General features: G+C 37.4%; 3 protein-coding genes across 4 annotated transcripts in view; 2 read left to right on the plus strand and 1 right to left on the minus strand.

Moving 5' to 3' along the window:
• The window catches only part of LOC310724590 (ELMO domain-containing protein 2-like), a 10,384-nt gene extending 4,971 nt beyond the window's left edge, over positions 1-5,413 (plus strand). Inside the window, exons 3-9 of the mRNA XM_083538848.1 lie at positions 127-155; positions 1,021-1,118; positions 1,219-1,348; positions 3,669-3,802; positions 3,899-3,967; positions 4,088-4,221; positions 4,920-5,413. Coding sequence (XP_083394974.1) covers positions 127-155; positions 1,021-1,118; positions 1,219-1,348; positions 3,669-3,802; positions 3,899-3,967; positions 4,088-4,221; positions 4,920-5,089 — 764 coding nt within the window. The 3' untranslated portion in view covers positions 5,090-5,413. The remainder of the gene's footprint in view (positions 1-126; positions 156-1,020; positions 1,119-1,218; positions 1,349-3,668; positions 3,803-3,898; positions 3,968-4,087; positions 4,222-4,919) is intronic.
• Positions 1-27,166, minus strand: part of inpp4b (inositol polyphosphate-4-phosphatase type II B) — a 765,675-nt gene that overhangs the window by 342,119 nt on the left and 396,390 nt on the right. The gene's annotated exons all lie outside the window — the stretch shown is intronic.
• Positions 20,743-26,632, plus strand: LOC310724589 (ELMO domain-containing protein 2-like). Its single transcript, XM_083538847.1, has 9 exons — positions 20,743-20,965; positions 22,262-22,409; positions 22,811-22,839; positions 23,447-23,544; positions 23,645-23,774; positions 24,463-24,596; positions 24,693-24,761; positions 24,872-25,005; positions 25,907-26,632. The coding sequence occupies exons 2-9, from the start codon at positions 22,265-22,267 to the stop codon at positions 26,074-26,076; spliced, it is 909 nt and encodes a 302-aa protein (XP_083394973.1). The 5' UTR covers positions 20,743-20,965; positions 22,262-22,264; the 3' UTR covers positions 26,077-26,632.

Genomic DNA, 27,166 nt, shown 5'->3' on the forward strand with positions numbered 1-27,166 from the left:
CTTACCCTGAACCACTCACACGTTACTCTTTCTAATACTTTAACGACTTTAATCATTTTGTAATATCATTTTATTTTTGTTTAAACTGAAGCATTAAAAACCTCTGTTTTTTTTTTTCTTTCTCAGAAAATTCCTTGAATTCTTCAAAAAACAAGGTGAGGGGTTTCTTCACCACGACAGCATTTTTTCTTTTTTTTTCTTATTTAAAATATCGTAAGCAAAAGATTTCATGCCACATTACACCAGATAACTAGTGTACAATAACCCCTGGTGGTCTAGTAGTTAAGATGCAGCGCTCCCACCGCTGCGACCCGGGTTCGATTCCCGGTCAGGGAACCATCCCCAGCCACTCTTAGTGCCGGTCCCAAGCCCGGATAAATTGGGGAGGGTTGCGTTAGGAAGGGCATCCAGCGTAAAACATGTGCCAAATCAAACGTGCGGAGGATCCGCTGTGGCGACCCCTAACGGGAGAAGCCGAAAAGAAAGTTTTAAGTTTAACTAGTGTACAATCATGAAATGAAATTAATTTAACTTTTTGAAATTTAAATACTGGATTGTTTTTGCTTAAAAAAGTGCTTGAATAAAAAAAATAAAATAAATAAAAAAAGCCATTAAATGTTATCACAAAAGAAATGATTATTTGGTGCAAAGGTTTGGTGGTATTTCCGTCTCTCAGCAGAGGAAAAAAATTTTTATAATGAAGTTATAAGTTATTCTATTTATTTGTATATTTAACACTTTTTATTCTATTTGTTTATTTATTTATTTTAACAACATACAGTTCAATTTGTTCACAGACAGTCTCATTTGAGGTACTTAAATATTCTTTCCTTTGATTTATGGGAAAGAAAAGGGTCAATGGAAAGTATTTTGCAGATGATCTTGTTAGTAATAATAAGCAGAGTGAATGTCAATACTGAATCTGAGCAACGCATCATCACATGCTATAATACTGAATATAGATTATTATAATTTCTCTGATACTGATTCCTCCTTAAACGTGTCTGCTGTGTTGTCCAGGTGCTGCAAGAAGCTGTAAGTGTGAAGGAGGATGCAGTTGAGGCATGTGTGACACAAATCATAAAAGTGAAAAATATCAACGAGCAAAAAGATCCCAAGTAAGTTTCAGTCGCACTTTGTTTTTTGGAGATCCAGTATAGTATTAGTGATGATTGATGCTCTTTGTAATTATATTAATTGTGACTTTGTCATTTCCAGGTTTAAGGTGAATCTTCAACAGTGCCTCATTCAAATAAGTGGCTATAACTTGCTGTTCACAACAGTTGAGGAGCTGAGGAAAGAGGTGTTTAACTCTGAAAATATAAAACATGAGAAAATGCTTCTTCAGGTGAGTGATTTGAGATTCTTATTAACCTTCAACCCTTTTCTGTGCCACAGAGCTGAATGTTACAGAATATATTATTTTTTCTCTTAAAGCAGTGCAGGATTTTCCAGATGCAGCAGCGGTCAGACCAAACACAAAAACGGACCTGAAAAAAAAAGATGGATGGGTAGAACAAATGAAAGGAGATGCTTATTATTAGGCAGTGGTCACACAACCTTTGCATAAACCAAATGGTCATTATCAATATTCGCTGCAGGTTTCATGGTTCCTTTTTCCTTTTATGATTTTCTGGTTAGCAACGTTGCCCCTTTTGCAATTCGTCTCATAGTTAAACAAGATTTTTGTATTTTATTAATAATAATAATAATAATAATGATAATAATAATAATAATAAAGGTTATTATATATAGAAACTTTCTCACTCCAGAGGTCTCCAGAAACAAAAAAATGCTAAAAAAAAATTATTTCATTACCTTCAAAAAATGTCCTATGATTTGCATTATTACGGCACATGTTTTCTGTGCAATTGATATGGTGCACATTTATTTATTTGGCATTTGTCTGTAGCTGGACAGAGTCCCATTCTGTAGCTGAGGTTTAAGTGTCATACTCAATAGGCCTACAGTGGGTCTTTTGGCAGTCAGTAGCACAGACCCTTCAGCCACTGATTATACAGAACAGGCTCTGAGGGAAACTGTGGTGCTGCTCTGTGTGATAGCCTTCTGTATGCTGGATGATTCATTGAAAGGATTTGTTTGCAATGGCATCAAGCACTTGACCGAATGTTCAGGAATGTTAGGAATAACATTTTAAACTGTGTTTTCACTAACAAATTTAATTAAAATAAAAAAAAAAATGTGATAAATGAAGCATTTATGTCGATTACTTCACATTTTCTGCTGAGTATGCATCAAAAAGAAACCAACTTACTGGCATAATATCTAGATGAATTCACTGTGGTATAATGGGGGAGGTGGTAAGTGTTTAAGGCATTGGACTTTGGATCAGAAGGTAGTAAGTTCAAATCTCAGCAACACTAAGCTGCCACTCCTGGGCCCCTGAGCAAGGCCCTTAAGCCCATAGCTGTTCATTTCTATGAATGAGGTAAATGTAAGTCGCTCTGGATAAGAGCATCTTCCAAATGCTGTAAAAATGTTGTAGTTTAAAATCAGAAGCTCTTCAAAAGTGTAAAATGTATATAAATCATATGTGTCAAACTCAAAAAGTACATCGGGCCAGACGTACAATAATATCTGGCCCCTTGAGATGATTTGATATAGATCTATTATTATTGTTATTAATGTCCCGGTCGATATGACGCGCTGATAACAAAAACTACAGATCCCATAATGCAGCGCTTCAGCTGACTTACCGAACGCTAGACTACCTGGGAACATTCCAGCGTCAATCAAGTCGAGCTTCTGTTGATGTATTTAACCCTATTGTACAGTTATTGTAAAGTTCCTCACATTGGCGAAGAGAAAAGTTGATTCTGAAAACAGAGCCTTTCAAAACCGATGGGATTCTGAGTAGATGTTTACTGACACTGCCGGTAAACACGTGTGTCTTATTAGTGGAACGAATGTGGCTGTAATTAAGGAGTTGAATCTAAGACGGAACTACGAGACAAAACATCAAGATAAGCTGAAAAACCTGAATGTAGAGCAGAAGATACAAAAAGTAGAAGAGTTAAAGAAGAACCTGACATTTCAGCAGGTTTTTCACCAGAGCAAAATCACAAATTGAAGCTGGTGTGAAAACAGGAGAAATCAGAGTCACGTTATTTACTGAGGGAGAGTTTCTGAAGAGCTGCATGATGAAGGTGTGAGACGTCTGGTGTTTAATTGGATATATTTTTTATGGAGAGCAAAATATTTTAAGTTAGTTAAAGTTTGTTTATTTTTTTAAATGGGATAAGAGCAAAGAAATCTGATTGTTTTGATTTGTTGTAATTTAACAGTAACTTAAAAAGCACAGTTTTTATTAATTTTTGTTTCAGGGTTTTTTTGCAGCATGTTCATATTTCTAACTTGTATAATTTTGACTGGAGAGTTTTTTTTATTTAGAGCAAAATATTTCAAGTTCTTTAAAGTTTAAGTTGATTTATTCTGATATATTTCTGTCTTTTTCTATTCATATTTATGTAAAAAAAAACATTGTTTTAGTGTGTTCAATAAATGTTTATCCTGTTCTGCCCATGACCTAAAAGTGTGCTTTGAGTTTTGGCCCCCTGTGCAATTGAGTTTGACACTCCTGATATAAATGAACTTTATGAATGAATTTAAAAATATTCAACTAACACTGAAAAAACCGAATTATTTAGTTGTGGGATTTGCTGATGCCATCTGTTAAACTGGAGTCTCGAATAACCAAGCAGTGGAGCAACATCGGCTTTCAAGGTGATGACCCAAAGACCGACTTCAGAGGGATGGGCATGCTTGGCCTGGTAAACCTTGTGTAAGTCTCAGCATCAGACATGACCTACACAGAGTTGTTTTCTGTGCTATTTCTATCTGAACGATTTTCTTCTGTGTGTGTTTTTGGACATAAAAGGTTTTTCAGTGAAAAATACACCAAAGTAGCACGGCACGTCCTGTCCCACGCCAACCATCCCTCACTGGGGTAAACAATTTTCAGTCTTTTACCTACCTAATTATGTTGAAATGGTGCCCCCTAGTATGCATTGTTTCCTGTCGGAGTTTAATCAAATAATGCAATTTAACTGCGTGTTTTTCTGCACAGGTACTCCTACGCCATAGTGGGTATTAATCTGACCGAGATGGCCTACAGTTTACTGAGGAGTGGAGCTTTGAGGCCACACCTCTACAACACTGTGGCAGGAAAACCACTCCTGCACCACTTTCACCAGCTTTACTGTGCGTTTAACCTTTAAACCCTACCAGTCTTGTGTACACTATTATGTAGAGTGGGTTTGGTGAAAACACTGGAGATAACGTTTTAGTACAAGATGAATGCATGTCCAGCGCAAACGTGCAAGTTCTAAAGATATCACCCTCAGAAAATAAGTTGTTCCAACATTTATGAGCAATTTATTATTTATTCACTAGATGGTGTGAAATCTGTTTTTATCATTTATTATTGATTCAGAAATTGGAATATTATCTTTACAAGTACACTATATAGACAAACGTTTGTGGACAACTGACTATGTGATTCATATGTGCCCATTCCACACTTAGACTCCATTTGCTGTTATAAGAACCTCCAATCTTTTGGGAAGATGTTCCACTAGATTTTAGTGTGGATATTTGTGCTCCTTCAACCACAAGGGTGTTAGTAAATTCAGGTACTGATGTAGGGTGAGGAGTCCTGGGGTGTACTCTGTGTTCTGGTTCATCAAGGTCTTCAGTAGGTTTGAGGTTGGAGCTCTATCGCAGGTAGAGATCTTCCACTACAACCCATGTAAAGCATATCTTCACGGAATTGCCTTTGTCTCCACAGGGCATTGTCATGCTAGAACAGGTTTTTTTTTCTCAGTGAATTGGAAAATTTTATGCCACTACATTCATACATATGTGTGTGAATAATTTTTTTTCTTTCTCTTTCTGCTCAGGTTACCTGGCATACGAATTTGATAAGTTCTGGCTGGAAGAAAAGCCTGCAAGCATTATGGAGTTTAACATCTACAGAGAGAAGTTCCATGACAAGGTGAAAGAGCTACTTCTGGAGCCGGAGGTGTCCCTCATCTTAAAGATTGATCCTAAAAACTACCCTGAAAACTGAGTTTTTTTTTTCCTGATTAAACACTAAGATGACTGAATAATAGCTTTTAAGCACATCCTGTTCCTCTGCTTCCATGTTCATAAATACAGTAACCAGTAGCAGGTTTCTAAACCTTAAGTTCATTCCTGAGAACAATAGTGTAGAGCTGAATTTTTATTTTAGAAATACTTAAAATGATTAACAAGTTCTCTTTACTTGAAGTTTGAGTTATATTTATGGTTCCTGTCCGTTCTCTTTCAGTGTACGTCTCAGGAATTTGATATTTATGATGATGTAGAAAATTGTATATGATCCCAATGAAACTTTGTTTAATTGTCTGGCACATGGATAGTTCAGTGTGTTCTTGCATGTTTTAATGCTTTTTGTTTTGTTTGTTTGGTTTATACATTTGGCCCAACAGATTAGTATTTCAGCTTTATAACACATTAAAGTTTTTTGTATTTAATGTGTTCTGTAATTGTGTTTTTCAACCACTGTGCCACGGTACACTAGTGTCAGGTGTACTGTGGAAAATTATCCCATTTTACCTAATTGAATGAATGAGTTTATTAATAATTAATCAGGGACAATGCACAGAAAACATTAGTCTAAAAAAGAAGAGATGTCATGTGCCAGGTTATAGCAAAAAAATGCTAATTTCCACCTGCAGTCCCTAGACAGATGTTACATTTAAAAAAAAGGTCATAAAATACATATAGTATCATACATAGAAGCTCTACTTCACTCACATCATAAAAACACTCTCCACTTACTGAATCTAGCACTTACTCACTCACAGTTTACATTGTTCGTATCACAGTCATTCAGTGCTTACAAGTTTGCTTTGTTGATAGCCACTGTTTGGTCAGGCGTGTAAATGTGCTATAGTTTGTACATTAAATAATTTTATTTAGAAGAGTATTCCAAAGGCTTGCTGCTTAATAAAAGAACGAATGTTGACCATAAGTGGTTCTGCATCTTGGAACGCTGCACTCTCCTCTGACTGTCAACCGTGTGGCTCTATTATGTCTATCTGAATTTAGTGTGGCAAATTTTCTCAGAGAAGGGAGCAGCGATATTATGGATAATTTTAAATAGAGCAATAATTTGGTTATATTTAATGAGGTTTTTAAAACTCAAAATATATTTACTCAGTACTTTACAATGATTGTACTGATGAGGCTTTTTATCATTAATTTTTATTGCCCTATAATGATTCTAGTAATTTTAACGATGTTTTACACGCCTGAGAGCAACTAGACATGCAATACAATAGATGCGGAACAATCATAGCATTAAAATAAAAATTAGAGGCTTCCGTAGTTAATGAATTTCTAATATGTTTATAATTAATCAAATTAAATTTTTATTTACTACCAGTTTTTTTTTTATATGACTTAAAACCTAGATTTGAATCAAGTATTAGACCTAAATATTGTGTTTCCTTTACATTTTGAATTTTTTGCCCATTTACTTGAATTTTTTGAGTTAGATGGAACTTACGTTTATTTGAGAAAAACATTGAGACCGTTTTATCAACATTTCAGGTTAGACAAGACGTCTGCAACCATTCTACAACTTTTTGCATCACTTTTGATCATTTGTCAGTAACCTCCAGCTCGTTTTCCCCATAAGTGGAGATCACCGTATCATCAGCATACATGATTACGTCATCGTCCAAACACACTCTAGAGAGATCATTTATATAGATGCTAAAAAGCAAGGGTCCCAAAATAGACCCCTGCGGCACTCCCATCGAGGTGGCTCTAAACACAGATTTGATGTTATTTACTTGTACACACTGGTGTTAGTCACTCAAATAAGATCTTATCCAGTGTGCTCAGAGAGACTATATTGATTTAATTTACTATAGAGTATCTGGTGATTAACAGTATCAAAAGCTTTGTGCAGATAAAGGAAGACCGCTCCCACCACTCTTCCCTGATAGTTTCTAAGAGGTAGCAACATGCAAAGTCTGCAGAGTATTTACCTCTGAAGCCAAATTGCTTTGGATCTAAGAGAGCTTGTGATTCAAAATGGATGGTAAGTTGCTCCGTCACTGTCTTTTCGAGTACTTTTGACACATTTACATTTACATTTGCGGCATTTTGGCAGACGCCCTTATGCAGAGCGACTTACAACTGAGCAGGGGAGGGTTTTAGGGCTTTTGCTCAAGGGCCCAGCAGTGGCAGCTTGGTGGTGGTGGGATTTAAACCTGTGATCTTCTGATCCAAAGCCCAATGCCTTAACCACTGAGCTACCACCTCCCTCCTTACAGCTGGGAGAATGCTTATTGGGCGATTATTGTTCATGTCTTGTTTATTTCCAGACTTAAATATATACTTTAATATATAACAATCGCAGATTTTGAGCTGCTTGAAAAATACCCTCACTAATCGATTGATTGATCATTGTTGTCAACGGATCAGAGAGGATGTCCTTATATTGTTTAAGAAAAGAAGTATCAAGTCCATAAATATCTTTTGCTTTGCTGCTATTTAGCACAGTGATTATTTTTTCAACTTTAGTTATTGAACTAAGATTAAAATCAGATTTGTCATTGATTATGTGAGGGGGATGAACAATTTGAAAATTCTGAACTGAATTTTGGACAATGTTTAAAAAAAAATTCATAAAAATTAGTTGCTATTGCAAAAGTCATCAATAATTTTTCCATTAATATTAAGACAAATATTTACATTTTGACTACATTTCCAATCAATTTATCAAGAGTTTTCCAAATTATTCTACTATTGCCTTGTGCATTTTTAATGATTTAAAGGAAAAAAGTAACTTTGGCCTTTCTAAGCTCGGCTGTAACTTTATTTCTTAGATTTGTAAAAGAAAATCGATCCGTTGGTCGAAACATTTTTCTGCAATTTATTTTCTGCAAATAATATGCCATTTTTGAGTGTGTGCGTTACTGGCAGAGTAATTATGTATTACTCTTCCATATCAGTAGGTGGCAACAGGTAAGCTAATTGACTGTACTGTGTTGATGGATTGTACATTAAGACAAGAGAATTAGTGACGCATGCATGCGACAGGTAGCGGTGGCAGTAGTATTGTGGCTAGCAGGACTATAGTAACAGTGATGAAGTTTTTAAAAAGGAAAAACATTAACTCCGAACTGTGCCCTGAACAAAATTCGAACCCAGATTAACGCGATTAATGAGTGGAGGTCAAAAGAAAAAAACAAAGACGGTTAGAGATCCATATAGCTAATCAACAGCTTTTGGAAAGGACATGACTTTGCAGGCGCAGGAGGAACTAACTGAACTGAGACAAAAAAAGCTAAACTTTGGTTAATCTACCTTTGGACAGTTTTTGGCGAACTGCTGCCAAGTATTTTCCCAGTCTGTCAAACAAAGCTATTGTGTGAGGTGAGCTTTTTAAGCCAGACTGCAATAAAAACAGAGAGTTACTGAGAGCTGTTGATGAAAGACACACACGAAGCTCTTCTTCAATTCCTGCCAGAATACAAGCTGTGTTCATCCAAACAGGCCCAGATTTCACACTGAGTGTGTATAAATAAATTGAGAGACTATTGTCATTATATATACTGTATTAGTTTTAAATATTTCTGGTTGGAAGTGTGCCTTTTGATTTTTTCATTGAAAAAAAGTGTACCGTGGCGCAAAAAAAGGTTGAAAAACACTGCTGTAATTACTAACAGTGAAAGAACTAGATACTGAACCACTTAAAAGCTATCTGAGGAACATTTGTAATAATCTACATTAGCAAAAGGCTGAACTGTTCACACCATGTATTCTGTACAGTTTGGTTGCTACTGTTCTCATCAGATGTTCAAAAAACAACACCTGGAGTCTGGACAGGACACGAAGACCATTCAGACACCACAAGACATGCGTGACTGATCATCTACATTTATAAATGAAATTTAGACTTGAACTATCACTTCAAGTCTGTCAAACTGAACAAATTACCAGTTTGTTGGAGAGTTTTTGTAGGTAACGGTTCCTGTATTATAGTTGCTTTGTACTGGCTACATGGCGTATGTTAATAAATACATCAATGGTTATGAATGTGTTTTATATTTGAAATATGTTCAACCTGGACGTGGATAAATGTGGGTGAGTAGGTGCAGGAACGGTAAGTAGATGTTAGGGCTGCAACAACTAATCAATGATAATCGATAGTGAAATTCATTGACAACAAATGACATGGATTAGTTAAGTTACACAGCCGCTTGAGAAAATGGCAGACAGTACAGGTGGAGTGGGTTTGCTCTGCATTGTGTGCATTTATAATTACAAAAGAGACTCCACACGATGATACAATCGTCATATGATTTACGTCCAGCTTCTGGGTCCTCTCTGTATTGAAACAACAGACACCATCAGACAATAAAGGCAGAATCTCTTATCTGTCATTACATACTTTTTTCAATGTATATTCATTGAACAGAAAATATATTAAAACCTCTCATGGATCATTAAAAATAAGACTATCTGCCTATCAAATTCATAAATATGAAATTATTAGTTTTAACTTTACTAGAATGCCGCACGTGTAATGGCGGCCATTACCCGAAATTATTCTACAAATAACCATACACTTTACAACATTCATCATTTGAATTACTAACCATAAATCAAGTGGGAAATTAACAAACATGTTTAACACAAATATTACACAGCCGAACAGTATTTAACAATATTTAAACACCTTTTCCGAAAAAATGATAAATCATACCTCTCATCGCGATCACATTCCGCAAAAGAGAGAGGGCGCACGGAAATGACGTCATCTCCACCGTCGCACTTACAATTGATAAAGATTGCATGACAGCACTGATTGCATAATTGTAACCACATGACTGCGCATCATGCAATCACTCCTAATATAAATTTATAAATAATAATAATAATAATAATAATAAAAAAACCTCCTTAATACCACTGTTTAACCCTCCTCTTGTGTTAGGGTCGGCACAGACGGCACATTTTTTAGTTTTAAATGCACAGACGTACCACATATATTTGTTTATTGCATCAAGGTTTTTTTTTTTACTTTGTCAGGAAGCTCTATTTAAACAAAATAAAACAAAAAAAAAATCTATTTCACTAAATTATAAAATGCTCTGGTGAAAATTATGACTTTTGTGTTGTTAGGGTTGGTTTCGACCCAGTTATATTATACAATTTTTAATCAATAATCAGTGGCAAAACTGAAATCAAAAACACACTTGTCAGCTCACTGACAGCCAGCTCCTCTCCTAACCCTGTAAGCTTTAGTTAAGGGCTTCTCTCTTTGCCTGTTTGTCACCTTCCCTGAACAAACAAAACAAACAAACAAAAATGGACATGTCTAGACATGTAAGCCATGGATAAAACCAATTCAGTTTAGAGTTGGTGACTTGCAGAGTGAATCTTCAGTTTGCAGCATGCAAAAAGGAAATATACAACAAGCCAAGCTCTCGATCATCTCTTCGCTGAAAATCAGGGCAGAGGACACAGAGCAGCATAGCGATACCGATGAGCTGGTTTCTGAGGAGGAAGACAATGTAGAGTATCAACCAGAAGACACAGACACATCTGATGAGTCTGATGAAGATGTCGCCGGTGCTGAAGCTGCTTCCGCTCCTGCTGAAACATTAAAATCCAAAAGTGGTAACATCTGTTGGAGCTCTATACCTCCTGAACTACATGGCAGGGCAGCTGCTGCAAATGTCATCAAAATGTCCCCTGGGATCACTAGGTTTGCTGTGACGAGAGTAAGTGACATCAAGACATGTTTTGATCTGTTTATGCCGTTGCCACTAAAAAAAGTCATCATTGCTATGACAAACCTTGAAGAAAAAAAAGTCTACAGCGACATGTGGAATGTCATTGATGAGGAATGCCTGAATGCTTATATTGGTGTTCTTCTTGCTGGAGTGTACAGATCCAGCAATGGATCAGAGATGTCTGGGAGAGATGGGTGCAGCTCCTTCTACTGATGTTTAACCCAGGGCCAGAGGTGACAGTAGATTAACGTTTTGTCTCTTTTCGTGGAAAATGCCCCTTCCGGCAATACATGCACAGTAAGCCAGGCAAATACGGCATAAAAATCTGGGCAGCCTGTGATGCAAAAACCAGCTATGCATGGAATCTACAGATTTACACAGGCAAACCTGCGAGTGGCATTCCTGAGAAAAAACAAGGAAAACGTGTAGTCCTTGACATGACTACTGGACTAAGGGGTCACAATATCACGTGACAATTTTTTTACCAGCTATGACCTTGGACAAGAACTCCTCAGGAGGAATCTTACCATGGTAGACACAATAAAAAAAAATAAACCTGAGCTGCCCGCTGAAATTTTGCAGGTGAAGGACAGGGCTCCACTTTCCTCAAAATTTGCTTTTACAGACAACACCACCTTTGTTTCATATTGTCCCAAAAAAACCCGAAATGTGGTACTTATGTCCACTTTTCACAAAGATGCAGCGGTGTCTTCAGGAAGTGAGAAAAAGTTTTTTTATTTATTTTTTTTTTTAAGAATTTTTTTTTGCCTTTTTCTTTGAGTAAAAATATGTTGGTCAAAATTGACCCGAACACCATAGATGTTACTATAAATAATAATATTAAAATAATAATATCTTTTTATTAATTTATTTAAGAGATGTGTTCTAATACCCCTTAGTAATAGTCAGGCAACATAACAATCTTTTATTTATTTATATAATTCTCTTGAGGTTCATTTTACCATTTATTTTTTTTTATTGAAAAACAAAAGGTATGCTATCGAATGAAAGGGGCCACATCAAAAATATTAAAAGCAATCTTTTCATGGATAAGGAAACCTAACAAGGTAACAAAGAGGTAAGAAACACATTGGATGATAAATAATTGTTTAGAGGGTATTTTATGGCTGTTTTAAAACACGGGTCAAAACCGACCCGATAGTAGCAGAAAGCTAACATAAGAGGAAGGTTAATCGTAATTCCAATAATCTAGTGTGACACCATTACACTTGCTACATCCACCCTACTGGTTTCACACTTTTATTTAACAGATCACCGTCTTGACCTTGCAGTGTTGTGATCTCATATAAATTCTCTTATACAGCTTCGAAGCGATCTTTTTAAAGATTCAGATATATCAAGGGTAGCTAATCCCCAATCCACCATTTGAAAAACCATGCCATATGTAGTGGGTTCGCTCTGCGTTGTGTGCGTTTAATGATTTACTTCCAGCTTCTGTGTTTTCTCATCACTGTATTGAAAAACAGATACCATCAAATAATAAATGGAGAATCTCTGGTTTAGCCGTGCTGTAAATCAAGAGAAAAATTTACAAATAATCATGTTTAACAGAAATTCCTTAACCGATTAGTATTTAAAGTTATTCTGAAACTTTTTCCAGAAGAGCTGATAAATCATACCTCTCATCGCTATCACATTCCGCAAAAGTGAGAGGGTGCACGGAAATTACGTCAGCTCTACCTTCGCGCTTACACGTGACAAAGCTTGCATGACAGCACTTAATATTATACCTGTGACCACATGTTCGTGCATCACTTATGCAATCTCCAATACAAATTTCAAAATAAAGAAAGAAAACACACCTTAATACCACTGATCAATCCTAACTCCAATAATCTAGTGTGACACCATTACACTTGCCACATCCACCCCATTGGTTTCACACTATATTATTGAACAGATCACCATCATGACTTTTCAGCGCTGTCATCTCATATAAACTCCTTATTTTTAAAAATTTTAATACACCATGGGTAGCCATATGCATATACACAGTCTCAAGTTTGACACACACCAACAGTCAATGTCATGGAACACAAAAGATCTTTCTTCCACTCAGGATAAGTGGATAGGTGTGACATAAAGTGACACAAAAACATGATGGAAAAGAAAAAAAAAAAGAAAAAATATATCACACTTCTAACACAGGACAAACCCTTGATTTAACATTATCTGTATCAATCTACTCACAGGTTTAATAATTCTACCAAAACTTGTGCATCATCCTCGCTGCACATGAGATTCTGATGCAACACGGGAAAAATCAATATGTTCAGATGAACCACCAGGTTTCTCTTCCGAAACATCTCAACCCTGATCAGCAACAGCCATTACAATTTGAGATACTGAGTCTTCAGTCTGAACATCTAGTTGAAGTAATCTCTCATCGTTTCATGTATGGCATGAGGACACTGAAGCATTAGATGTATTGTCTGAATTACCCTGACACCCCATCCCTTCATCTTGTCTAGTGTGTTGCCTCGCCTCATGAACCCCGATCTCATGTTCAGCACCGTTAATTACATCCTCCATTTTACCCGTACCCATTCCCTCAACCTCATTCAAGTCAGCAATCCATTGAAAAGTCCCGTCTCCAGTATCACTTTTCTGACATTCTGTATGTGACAAATCACAATTTGAACTCAGGTCACACTCTAAATCCAAAATTCAAAATACACTGTGCTTTCCCAATAGTCAGCTAATTTCCTTTTTTCCTTCTCCCCTTTGTTCGCTATGAGGACTATCACCCAAATCCAACAAAAGACTTTCGATTATAATAGTCAGTGTGAGTGCAACAAACTGACTCACTAGCCCAGTACCTCAGAGTTTCTTTGTACTCGGCACAAAACGACAGTGAATAAAGGTCTTGAATCCAAGGTTGTTTGTTTTACTGTTTAATTATAAATTTCAAATAAAAACAAAACAAAACTTAGGATCTTCACCTTTCTAAACAAATAAACTGTGTAGTTCTGTGTAGGTCAAAAGACTGTGTTGCTCCAAAGTCCAGTGGCTTCTGACTGCAGAGTTCTATCTCTTTTATACCAAATCTAACAGCCAATCAAATTACGTTATACTAGAACTCTTTACATTCTATAAAAATGGCTTCAACATATCCCGGCCCCTAATTGAATAGGCCTTAACATATCAATTATCAACTTAAATTTAAATTGAAGTCATTTATACTCTTACACTTAACACTTTCTCAACTCCTTTTCGCAAGAATCTTCTTTTCTTCACAGGAAAGTACTGTATTTAAAGGTAAAGATTAACTGGTAAGTATTAACAACTAAATACATCTCACAGACTATTTAGCTGGTATTTTATATTCTATTCCAGACTTTCTCCTCTATCATCAGTCTTCTCCCTGCAACAAACAAAGTTTAGTTATGGGTCTGTGAATAATGCTGGTCTTCGTACGAACTTCAGCACTTCGGACAATGCCTTTGGAGTCAGGCATCACCATTTGCTGTTCAACTATAGATCTGCATTTCTCTGGATCATTCTCATTCTGCTGTATGTTCTGCTCAAACACCTTTCTCTTCTCGCTCAGGTGCCGCAAAGTCCTTCTCAAGTACAAAATCCAGGCTGCCGCCTTTTTCAGCTTATGCCAACTGGAGTAATACTCAACAAGCTGATTCAGTGGATCTGTGCATTTGTTTGAGTTTGTGCATGACACTGCAGCGGATGTCTTCACCTCGACATCTTCAGTCAGGTAAGAACACTGTTCCGGTTGCTCCGGCCATTCCACTTCCTTTTGCAGAAAACTAGGCTCCTGAAACCAGCTCTTACTTTCCATGACGCTCTGGATCTTCAAACCTCTGGAAGCCTGATCTGCCGGGTTTTGTGAGGTGTTGACATACTTCCACTGAGAAGATAGTAGTTGCTTCTCTAATGAAAGAAACACGGTTGGCTACAAACGTCTTGAAATGAAGAGCATCATTTTCAATGTACTTTAGTACTGTTGTACTATCCGTCCAGTAGACCGACTCCATCAGGGGAACTTCAAGTTCTTCTTTCAACATCCGATCGATCTTCACTGCAACCATTGCTGCTGTCAACTCCATTCTCGGGATCGTGATCTGTTTGAGTGGAGAGACTCTGGACTTTTCCATCAAAAATAATACATGTTTCTCACCCCGGTCATTTGTCAGCAAAAGATACGACACAAAGCCATATCCGTCTTGACTAGCGTCTGAGAAATTGTGAATTTGAGCAGTATTTGTGGGCCCAAATGTGGGGGGTTGCAAACATCTGTTCAAACGGAGTTCTGAAAGCTTGTCTAAGTCTGTCAGCCACTTCGTCCATGTCTGGCCTGCCTTTTCGTGGATCTCTTCATCCCAACCTTTCTTCTCTTGGCAGAGATCTCTTAAAATAAGCTTGATGGGTAGTAAGAGTGGTGCCAAAAAACCCATTGGGTCATACACCGAACTGACTACAGATAAAATGCCCTGTCTTGTGCATGGCTTGTCCAGCAGATGAATTTTGAACCTGAAGCTGTCAGAACTTGTGCACCCCTGCATGCCTAATGCTCGTTCCACTGGTAACTCATCATGCTCCAAATCAAGATCTTTGACTTTAGCCGCTCGTTCATGGTCGGGGTTGGAGCTCAGCAGGGCTCTGCTGTTGCTGACCCACTTGGTCAAATGGAAACCACCACTGGCACAAAATGTCATCAGCTCCCTCACAAGAGCAACGGCTTTATCTTCTGTGGCTACTGATTTCAAACATAGAAGTTCTTGAGGACTGTCTGTGTGGCTTCTGGGGTACTCTTTGATGCTGCATCTTCCGCTCTTCTTCTTAATGCATACGACGCACAACTAGGAGATGATGTAGCACCGAACAAATGCACACACATTCTGTACTGTTCTGCTTCCACATTCAGATTACCACCTGGCCACCAGAGAAAGCGTAGCATATCCATGTCCGTGTCTGGAAGCCGCACCTGGTAGAACATGGACTCTATGTCTGCCATCATGGCTACAACCCAGCCAAGAGTTGTCTTCACAGCGTATGGTCCATCGTTCTGGCTATTAATGATTTCCCATTACTCCATGGCTTTGGATGCGTTGACACCGATGAGCAGAATAACCTCTGCTTCAAGTTTTGTGAGATGGACTCGACTCAGGTAAGACCACTTCTCCAAATCTTTCTTCTGTGGGATGTTGGCCTTTTTAGCAGGTATATCTGGCTGAGTATACACTTTGGGAAGCTGAATGTAATCTTGCTCCTCTAAGCCACACACCTCCAGATCGGTAAGTTCATAGCTATTTACTTTCTGTTCTTGCGCTATATTACGAAGCAGGAAATCAGTCTTTTTGCCCCGCACATTCAGCTTCTTTGCCAATTCTTCAGTACAGAAAGTCGCTGTACTTCCTTGATCCAGGAAAGCATAGGTTTTGATTACCTTTGTGTCTTTCTTGTGTTTTATCTGCACAGGTACGATGAGAAGGATACACTCGCTGTTCCCGGCCCCAGTATAGTCACTTTTTCTGCACCCTGCAGACACGAGAGCACTTGTGACTTCACTCGTGCTTTGTGACCTATCCTCTGCACTGATGTTTTTGATGAAGCATCTTCCTTAACAACATGCAATATAGCTGGGTGCCTGAATGAACAATCTGGACAAGAGGACCTTTTTTTACAGTCCTTGGACATATGACCTGCATTCAGACACCCAAAACAAAGGCCGTTCATTTTCAGGAACTGAATTCTTTCTTTCAGAGGCTGTTCTCGAATCTTGTTGCACACATTCAATGCATGGTTCTTCTGGCAGTAAAGACAGGGTATACCTGTATAGCAAAGCTGCTTCTTTTAGACTCACTTTTTCTAATGCCCGGTTGCCTTTTTGAGCTGTGGTGGTTACTTGAAGTGGAGTCTTTTTCTTGTTCTTTCTTGAATGTCATAAGCATAACTTCATCTTTCTTTTAGTTTGAATGGAAGTTTGGATAAAATGGACTTCATGTTGGTAGGATTGTTCATTTCGTCCATGTAGTCCACTTCATTCACCGTGTTACAACATCCAACCAAGAACAAAGCAAAAGCATTCAATCCCTTCCTGTCTTCTGGCCTTATCTGAGGCCATTCCATAGCCTTCTTGATGTAAGCTGTAGCGATGGTCATTTCATCTCCATAGTGACGATCAAGCAGTTCTCTAGCTTCTTTATAAGCTCTGTCGGGTTTTATGTGCTCACAGCTCCGTATGACATCAAGTGGCTCTCCACTCGTGAACTGTTCGAGCTAGTACAGCCGGTCCTGATGACTGTTTTACTGTCGATAGCATGCTCGAATGCCCTTATGAAAGATCTGTAAGTCAGAGGATCTCCTGTAAACGTGGATATGTCTCTCTGAGGGAGTTGAGACAAACTCTGTCGTTTAATAAGCATCTTCGTGACTTCGTTTTGACGCTGTAACACTTTGTGCAGGCTATCTGTAGAAAAATCAGTGTGGTCATGATGATTATGATGTGGCATGCCACTGACAGCATTAAACCTTGACGATGACTTTCTTCTATCTGAAGCCCGAACTTGAGTGGCTGGCCTTGGATTGAATGTAAGGGATGTCTTACCAGCTCCACAACACACATACTCGTCTACATTGTGTTTTTCTTGTTTACACATCAGGGGTTCAAATCTGGGTCCTGAAGGTAGTTCTGATAAATCATAATTAGATCCATGAGCATCTTCAAATTCTTTGTACACTTTTAGTTTGGCGTCTGAAGCAGCAAGCTCAATTTCGAGCTCCAATTGCTGTTTTCTAGTTCTTAAGTGAATTTCTTCCTGCTCTATTGCTTCTCTCTTTTTCATTGCTGTGCAGCTCTTGCCAACAGTGCTTCACGTTCAGCTTCAATTCTCAGCATTGCAGAAGTAGTACTGGAAGTGTGGCTTACCACTGAGTTAGCTTTGGATACACTATCATGTGGCCTAATATCAGCTTCCTCATCTTTTAGGAGATCTGAAATCCATTCGTTTGTGTCTCCTATAAACGGCTGAAATTCAGAATATCTGTTCTCATAAGCACCTTGATCCGATTTCTTATCATCTTCATCTATTAACTCACACAACTCTTCATTAATCCGTTCATACTGTCCCAAGCATCTATCGAACCGTAGCAATTCTTCGTCTTTAAAGAACTTAGCATTGTGTTCGTTTCCCATTAATTTGGACAAATAATTCTTCTGTTTGGTTATTTGTGCCAACTTTCCCTTGCGTTCTCCTTTCAGCCTGTGTAATTTCTCCTCTACAGCCTTTTCTGTGGGCTTTAGCGCCCTCTTTTGGTCAACACACGCAGCTGCGCTTTTATCTGCCATGTCTCTACTGTTCTATGTTTTTGCCATTTGTGAATAATGTCTCTTACTGTGGTTTGCTGGAGTCCCAAAGCTTTAGAAATGGCTTTATAACCTTTTTCAGACTGATAGATCTCAATTACTTTCTTTCTCATTTGTTTCTAAATTTCTTTGGACCTCAGCATGATGCTTTTGAGGATCTTTTGGTCTACTTCACTTTGTCAGGCAGGTCCTATTTAAGAGATTTTTTTGATTGTGAACAGGTGTGGCAGTAATTAGGCCTGGGTGTGGCGAGAGAAATTTTACTTTTTGATAACCCACTTTTTGATAACCCACAGTTTTAACAGAGGTAGTTTTTGTCCTCTGTCATTTTCTTTTTACAATTTCTTTTCTTTTTACAATTTCTCTTTCTGCTGCTCCCGTCTCCAAACCACACTGTCCTCTAGATCTCAACCAACCTAACTGCATGTCTTCCCTCATCACATCCAAAAACCATCTCAATCATGCCTCCCTTACCTTGCCTCCTCCAAAACGACCTACATGCGCTGCCCCTCTAATAAACTCATTTCTAATCCTGTCCACTTTCGTCACTCCCAATAAAATCCTCAACATCTTCAGCTCTGCTACCTCCAGCTCTGCCTCCTGTCTTTTAGTCAATGCCACTGTCTCTATACCATACAAAATCGCAGGTCTTACTTCAGTCCTATAAACTTTACCTTTCGCTCTTGCAGATACCCTTCTATCACAAATCACTCCTGCTATCACTCTTCTCTGCCCACTCCATCCGTGCCTGCACTCTTTTCTTCATTTCTCTAACACACTCTCCATTAAATTGCACTGTTGCTACCTAAACTCCTCCAGGCTCTTCTTAACCTGCTCCCTACTCTCACCACAAATCACAATATCATCCGCAAACATCAGTCCATGGAAACTCCTGTCTGACCTCGTCCATCAACCTGTCCATCAAACAGAAAAGGGCTCAGAGTTGATCCTTGATGCAATCTAACCTCCACCTTAAACCAGTCTCCTTACTAATCCTATCCACTTCACCATTTCTACATCAACCAACCTTCTCTCTCTCTCTCTCTCTCTCTCTCTCTCTCTCTCTCTCTCTCTCTCTCTCTCTCTCTCTCGCGCTGATTTTCCTCATTTATCAGCTGCTTAAAATATTCCCTTCACCTTCTCAACACATTCTCCTCACTAGTTAACTCTTTTCCATCTGCATCCATTATTGCTCTAACTTGTAGCACATCCTTCCCAGCTCGGTCCCTCTACCTCGCCAATCAATTAAAATCCTTTTCTCCTTCCATATCTGCATCTATATACAGATATGTCAGGTTCAAGAGCCCAGGTCGCTAGAGCGAGTGGCAGACACTATAGCAGTCTGCCACAGTGAGGTGTTGGAACTGCAGAGACACACTAGAGATGTGCAATGGCATGATTTATTTTAATATATACAAAAAGCCCAAAAAACAAGGTTGAGACAAGTGAACCAAACAATTGAACACTGGTAGAGTGGGTTTAACAAAACAAAATACTAACACAAGACTAATACAGAAGTAATGACCAAACAGGATAAAGAAACTCGGGAAGACAGGAGTTACCAGAAGACCAGAGGTTTGAGAAAATGGAAAGGCCAGAAGACTCGGAAGACAGAAGAAGACAGAAGGTACCAGGAGACTAGAGAAGACAGGAGAAAAGCAACAGACAAAGAAATCAAACGAAATAGAAAGACACTCACAAAACAGAACAAACAAACCCACAAAAAATCCAGATTCAAATGCAAATATCAAGACAGACCAAGACCAAAAATAATTAGAAATATAATGAACCAACAAAGACCAAGGCTAAGGGGGTAACTTAAATACACAACACTAACAGCAGGTGGGAGACATTAAACAGTTAGGGGTTAGGGAGTAGGGGATAAGGGCCCAGTGGCGGCATCTGGTGGCCAAAGCAAAAACGAACCTTAAAAAATGTCCAGACCCTGACAACATAGCACATACATACATACCTAAAAAAGAAATGGTAAAATGCGAATATATCTTTATTGTAATTGATTATGTAGAATCAAATTCAGCGTATGTGTCAATTATGTCAGTTTATGTGCATCTGCACCCAATTTGGCTCCAGCTGTTAGTGACTCCCAAAAGTACAGATATAAATAACACTATACATTTAGCTTGGACTATACAAGACAAAACAGACAAGACAAAACAGACTATACAAAACAATGCAGACAATTTAAGACAATATAGGCAGTACGAGTATTAAAAAGGAATAAAAAGTATATGAGAGATCAGTAATGTCATAAAGTGTGAGTGCATGGCAGTGCAAAAAACAGTGTTGTGCATCAGGTACGATATGAATAAGCAGATGTACCTATTAAAGTGTAGTATAATTTTCATATTGTATAAATATGTTTCACATATTTTAATAGTAGAAGGGCCATGTATTGTTGACGAACTGTCGCCATCTTGTGGCTAACAAAATCAGTTTCGCGTTTTTTTTTTTGTTTTTTTTTTAACGGACGGTATTGCACTTTCTGCGCGTGCGTCACAAGAGCTTTGAACGCCTTCCAAATGGGTATGTCGGCCCTATATAGTTAGACTACACCGACCTCTGCCTAGTAGATATTCACGCCCTACATAGTGCACTAGATACTACGATTCAGACACGGATGAAAACCGGCCATTGAGTGACGACGGAATGCAGTTTAGACAGTTGTTTTTTTTATTCCGGTTAGCATTATAGCTGAATACAGTTAGGGGTTTTTTTTCGAGTTATTAAAACTTAAATTTAAGTTGAATGAGGATTTTTTTTTTCGTCTTCAAGCAGCAGTGAAGTAAGGAAAAAAATTAAATAATTACTTTGTTATTTATGTTACACTGGCTGGCTAGCAAACTAGGCTAACTGTCTACACTGGTAACTACTGACAACCTGTTTGCGTCACTTAGCATGTTAGCTTCCTGACTGAAACATACATGTTTGGACTTGTTTTCTATAAGTACTTACTTCAAATTTCCAACGAGGTTTAATAAGTTTGATATTGTTAGCAGTATTTTGGTTTTGTTTTGTTTTATTTGCTTATTAATTTTTTAGAACAGGACAGCACTTTACTAGCTGGTTATGTTTGTGTGTACGTTTTACCGGAGATCAGGTGGAGATGCAAGTTAATATGAGATGCCAAAAAAAACAACATGATATTAGGGCTGTAAAGAAAGGACGTACTGGATAATAGTTTTAACTTTGCCTCTTTTATAATTATTTCCTTTTATTTTAATAAAAATTGTCAAACATAACTGTGCACTGCAATAATGTTAAAATTAGTGCCGTTAAAAATTGATTTTTTTTGTTGACGTTGTAATTTTGACAGCCTTAATATACAGGGTGGGCCAAGAAAAAAAAGGCTGACTCAGTGGGACTAATTTTATATATATATATATATTATAAAATATATTATATTTGCTTTGATTTGCTTTGCTTTGCTCCCTTTTTTCATTACTCCATCCCTCCCAGTGTCCACCCCTTCCTTAGCTCCCTTCCTTCATCCCTCCATCTCACCTCCTTCGTCCATTCCTCCTTGTCTGCTTTCCAACCTCCATTTTTCACTGATTTTCCCCATCCCTTTTTTTTTGCTCCCTTCCTCCACCTTTCTTTCCATCCCTTCCTATCTCTCTCCTTCCATCTATTTCTGCTTTCCTCTATCTTCCTTTTTCCCTCCCTCTACCTTTCACATTCTTCCCATCTCTTCTTCCCTCCATCCCCATAAATAAACTAAATCTAACTTAACTAACTACTAACTTAATCCCTAGCTTCCTTCCACTCTCACTCGTTTTCTCTTTCTTTTTTCCATTCCTTCTCTTCCTTCCTATCTTTCCTAGCTCTTTTCCTCTTCCTTCTTTGTCTTTCCTTTCTACGTTCATCTTGTCCTTCTTTTATAATCAATATATCACGAATTGTGATGTATTTAGAAAATTTTGTACAACTGGTACAAGAATTTCCTTCAGGATGAATAAAGTTTTATCTTATCTTATTATTGGGATGGCAGTGAGTTGTTATAAACATGTCATAATGTTTTTTTAACAAAACACTTTGCTTTTCATTCCAATTAATCCTCGTTGTTGTTTGTGTGTTACAGACGATGTTAGGAACTATCTGGAAGTACCTGCACACTTTTTATTTGCGATTCTGGTTTAAATGGATTCTCAGACAAATCACAGGAAAATGTGAACTGCAGCGGATCTGCCATGGATATAAGCCTGAAGCAGGGAGGACCACACGGATCGGTGAGGTTCACTCTTACCCTGAACCACTCATATGTTACTCTTTGTAATTCTTTAGCGACTTTAATCATTTTGTGATGTGATTTATTTATTTATTTATTTTTAACTAAAGCATTAAAATGCTGGTCTCCTTTTTCACTTTGGGTTTCCTACACCACCCACAATGCTATTGGACTGCTTCTTTTCACAGCTGCGGTGAAAATATAGCATCAACAAATGGATAAAATGATGAAGATTATAGTTATAATATTTTTATTTAGCTCTATTTATTACACTTTATATGTGTAAAGATTTAGTGTATATCCCGGGTGTCAGCTGTATTATTAATAAGGACGTTTTTTTGACCTGATCTCTATTGTTATTTTTTTCCTCTCGTTGTCTCTCCTTCTCTTTTTCTTTCTCAGAAAATTCCTTGAATTCTTCAAAAAACACGGTGAGAGGTTTCTTCACCAGTTTTTCTTATTTAAAATATCGTAAGCAATAGATTTCATGCCACATTACACCAGATAACTATTGTACAACATGACATTAAATTAATTTATTCACACAAGATCCTTTTTAAAATTTAAATACTGGATTGTTTTTGCTTAAAAAAGGTGCCTGAATTAAAAAAATAAAGAAAAAAAAGCCATTCAATGTTATCACAATAGAAAATATTATTTGGTGCAAAGGTTTGGTGGAATTTCTGTCCCTCAGCAGAGGAAAAAAATTTTTATAATGAAGTTATAAGTTATTCTATTTATTTGTATATTTAACACTTTTTATTCTATTTGTTTATTTATTTATTTTAACAACATTCAGTTCAATTTGTTCACAGACAGTCTCATTTGAGGTACTTAAATATTCTTTCCTTTGATTTATGGGAAAGAAAAGGGTCAATGAAAAGTATTTTGCAGATGATCTTGTTAGTAATAATAAGCAGAGTGAATGTCAATACTGAATCTGAGCAACGCATCATCACATGCTATAATACTGAATATAGATTATTATAATTTCTCTGATACTGATTCCTCCTTAAACGTGTCTGCTGTGTTGTCCAGGTGCTGCAAGAAGCTGTAAGTGTGAAGGAGGATGCAGTTGAGGCATGTGTGACACAAATCATAAAAGTGAAAAATATCAACGAGCAAAAAGATCCCAAGTAAGTTTCAGTCGCACTTTGTTTTTTGGAGATCCAGTATAGTATTAGTGATGATTGATGCTCTTTGTAATTATATTAATTGTGACTTTGTCATTTCCAGGTTTAAGGTGAATCTTCAACAGTGCCTCATTCAAATAAGTGGCTATAACTTGCTGTTCACAACAGTTGAGGAGCTGAGGAAAGAGGTGTTTAACTCTGAAAATATAAAACATGAGAAAATGCTTCTTCAGGTGAGTGATTTGAGATTCTTATTAACCCTCAACCCTTCACTGTGCCACAGAGCTGAATGTCACAGAATGTAAGATTTTACCTCTTAAAGCAGTGCAGGATTTTCCAGATGCAGCAGCGGTCAGACCAAACACAAAAACTGACCTGAAAAAAAATATATATCTGTAGCAGCTTTCTCACTCCAGAGGTCTCAGAAAACACCAAAAAATGCAAAAAAATTTATTTCAATACCTTCAAAATAAATGTCCTATGCAGTATTACGGCACATGTTTTCTGTGCAGTTGATATTCGTTTTTGTCGATTACTTCACATTTTCTGCTGAGTATGCATCAAAAAGAAACCAACTTACTGGCAAAATGCCTAGATGGATTTACTATGGTACCATAGGGGCAACTCGTCTTAGAACATTTTCCCTACGAGTTCCGGGGGACCGCTGTATTTGGATACAACATCAAACTCTTTAATAAATGAAAATTGTTATTTCTAGCAGTTAGAAAAGAATTCTAGGAAAGTGTGTTACCAATAACAGTACTTTTTTTTTCTGTTAATGATTGTGTCTAAAAATGTTTTGTCGCTCTTCCAAATACTGTAAATGTGTTGTAGTTCAAAATCTGTTCAAAAGTGTGAAATGTATATAAATGAACATTTAAAAATATTCAACTAACACTAGGAATAAAACTTATAATTTAGTTGTGGGATTTGCTGATGCCATCTGTTAAACTGGAGTCTCGAATAACCAAGCAGTGGAGCAACATCGGCTTTCAAGGTGATGACCCAAAGACCGACTTCAGAGGGATGGGCATGCTTGGCCTGGTAAACCTTGTGTAAGTCTCAACATCAGACATGACCTACACAGAGTTGTTTTCTGTGCTATTTCTATCTGAACGATTTTCTTCTGTGTGTGTTTTTGGACAAAAAAGGTTTTTCAGTGAAAAATACACCAAAGTAGCACGGCACGTCCTGTCCCACGCCAACCATCCCTCACTGGGGTAAACAATTTTCAGTCTTTTACCTACCTAATTATGTTGAAATGTTGCCCCCTAGTATGCATTGTTTCCTGTCGGAGTTCAATCAAATAATGCAATTTTTCTCTGCACAGGTACTCCTACGCCATAGTGGGTATTAATCTGACCGAGATGGCCTACAGTTTACTGAGGAGTGGAGCTTTGAGGCCACACTTCTACAACACTGTGGCAGGAAAACCACTCCTGCACCACTTCCACCAGCTTTACTGTGCGTTTAACGTTTAAACCCTACCAGTCTTGTGTACACTATTATGTAGAGTCTTTAGTGAAAACACTGGAGATAACGTTTTAGTACAAGATGAATGCAGGTCCAGCGCAAACGTGCAAGTTCTAAAGATATCACCCTCAGAAAATAAGTTGTTCCAACATTTATGAGCAATTTATTATTTATTCACTAGATGGTGTGAAATCTTACTAGTCATCTTCCTGAATAAGGTGTAGTCTTGAACCAGGAATGTGACATACTTGCCTATTAAATGGATTATTTGTATTATTTATTATTGATGCAGAAATTGGAATATTATCTTTACGAGTACACTATATAGACAAATGTATGTGGACAACAAAATGTCATTCATGTGCCCATTCCACACTTAGGCTCTATTTACTGTTATAAGAACCTCCACTCCTCTAGGAAGATGTTCCACTAGATTTTAGAGTGTGCTTGTGGATATTTGTGCTCCTTCAACCACAAGGGTGTTAGTAAATTCAGGTACTGATGTAGGGTGAGGAGTCCTGGGGTGTACTCTGTGTTCTAGTTCATCAAGGTCTTCAGTAGGTTTGAGGTTGGAGCTCTAAGATCTTCCACTCCAACCCATGTAAAGCATATCTTCAGGGAGCTGGCTTTGTTTAGAGGAGCATTGTCATGCTGGAACAGGTTTTTGTCTCAGCTTACGTAAATAGGAAAATTTTTTGTCACTACATTCAAAGATTGTGTGGTAATAGTTTGGAGAAGAACCACATATGGCTGGAAAACTCTGGTGTCCCAAAACTTTGTACATAAATTGTATTTTGTGTTTGCATTTTTAGAAATATATGAAAACTTAAGATTTGCTCCAAAGAATTTTGTATGTGTCTGATTTTATTTTTTTCTATCCCTTTCTGCTCAGGTTACCTGGCATACGAATTTGATCAGTTCTGGCTGGAAGAAAAGCCGACAAGCATTATGGAGTTTAACATCTACAGAGAGAAGTTCCACGACAAGGTGAAAGAGCTACTTCTGGAGCCAGAGGTGTCCCTCATCTTAAAGATTGATCCTAAAAACTACCCTGAAAACTGAGTTTTTTTTTTCCTGATTAAACACTAAGATGACTGAATAATAGCTTTTAAGCACATCCTGTTCCTCTGCTTCCATGTTCATAAATACAGTAACCAGTAGCAGGTTTCTAAACCTTAAGTTCATTCCTGAGAACAATAGTGTAGAGCTGAATTTTTGTGGCCACCACTTACTAATAGAATTTTTATTTTGGAGATACTTAAAATTATTAACAAGTTCTCTTTGTACTTAAAGTTTGAGTTATATTTATGGTTCCTGTCCGTTCTCTTTCAGTGTACATCTCAGGACTTTAATATTAATGACGATGTAGAAAATTGTATATGATACAAATGAAACTTTGTTTAATTGTCTTGCACATGGATAGTTCAATGTGTTCTTGCATGTTTTAATGCTTTTTTTTTTGTTTGTTCGGTTTATTCATTTAGCCCAACAGATTAGTATTTCAGCTTTATAACACATTAATGCTTTATGTATTTAGTGTGTTCTGTAATTAGTAAAAGTGGAAATACTACCGTACCATGTCTGATTTGGAAAAGTATATTTACAGTTAAGCAATTAAGTTTCCATCACATCCTGTAATTTTGTTTCAAACTTTGCCAAATTTCAAACCTTCTACATGTGTAATTCTTTGCAGCAAGTTAATGTTTTAAGGACGTCCACAAACCAGCTGCTGGACAGAGCTACTAATATATTTAGCTCTACAAAATAATTGTGTCCCTTTGTACAGACAGCAGTGTTATACTAAGCAAGTCTGTTTAATACTGAACCACTTGAAAGCTATCTGAGGAGTCTGAACAGGACAACGAAGACCATTCAGACACCACAAGATGTGCGTGACTGATCGTCTACATTTATAAATGAACTATTGCTTCAAGTCTGTCAAACTGAACAAATAACCAGTTTGTTGCAGAGTTTTTGTAGGTAACGGTTCCTGTATTATAGTTGCTTTGTAGTGGCTACATGGCGTATGTTAATAAATACATCAATGGTTATAAATGTGTTTTATATTTGAAATATGTAGTGGATAAATGTGGGTGATTAGGTGTAGAAACGGTAAGTAGATCTTATGTCTGCAACAACTAATCAATGATAA

Source organism: Silurus aristotelis (genome assembly GCF_946808225.1).
Source record: "Silurus aristotelis genome assembly, chromosome: 4".
In the NCBI taxonomy this organism is placed as follows: domain Eukaryota; kingdom Metazoa; phylum Chordata; class Actinopteri; order Siluriformes; family Siluridae; genus Silurus; species Silurus aristotelis.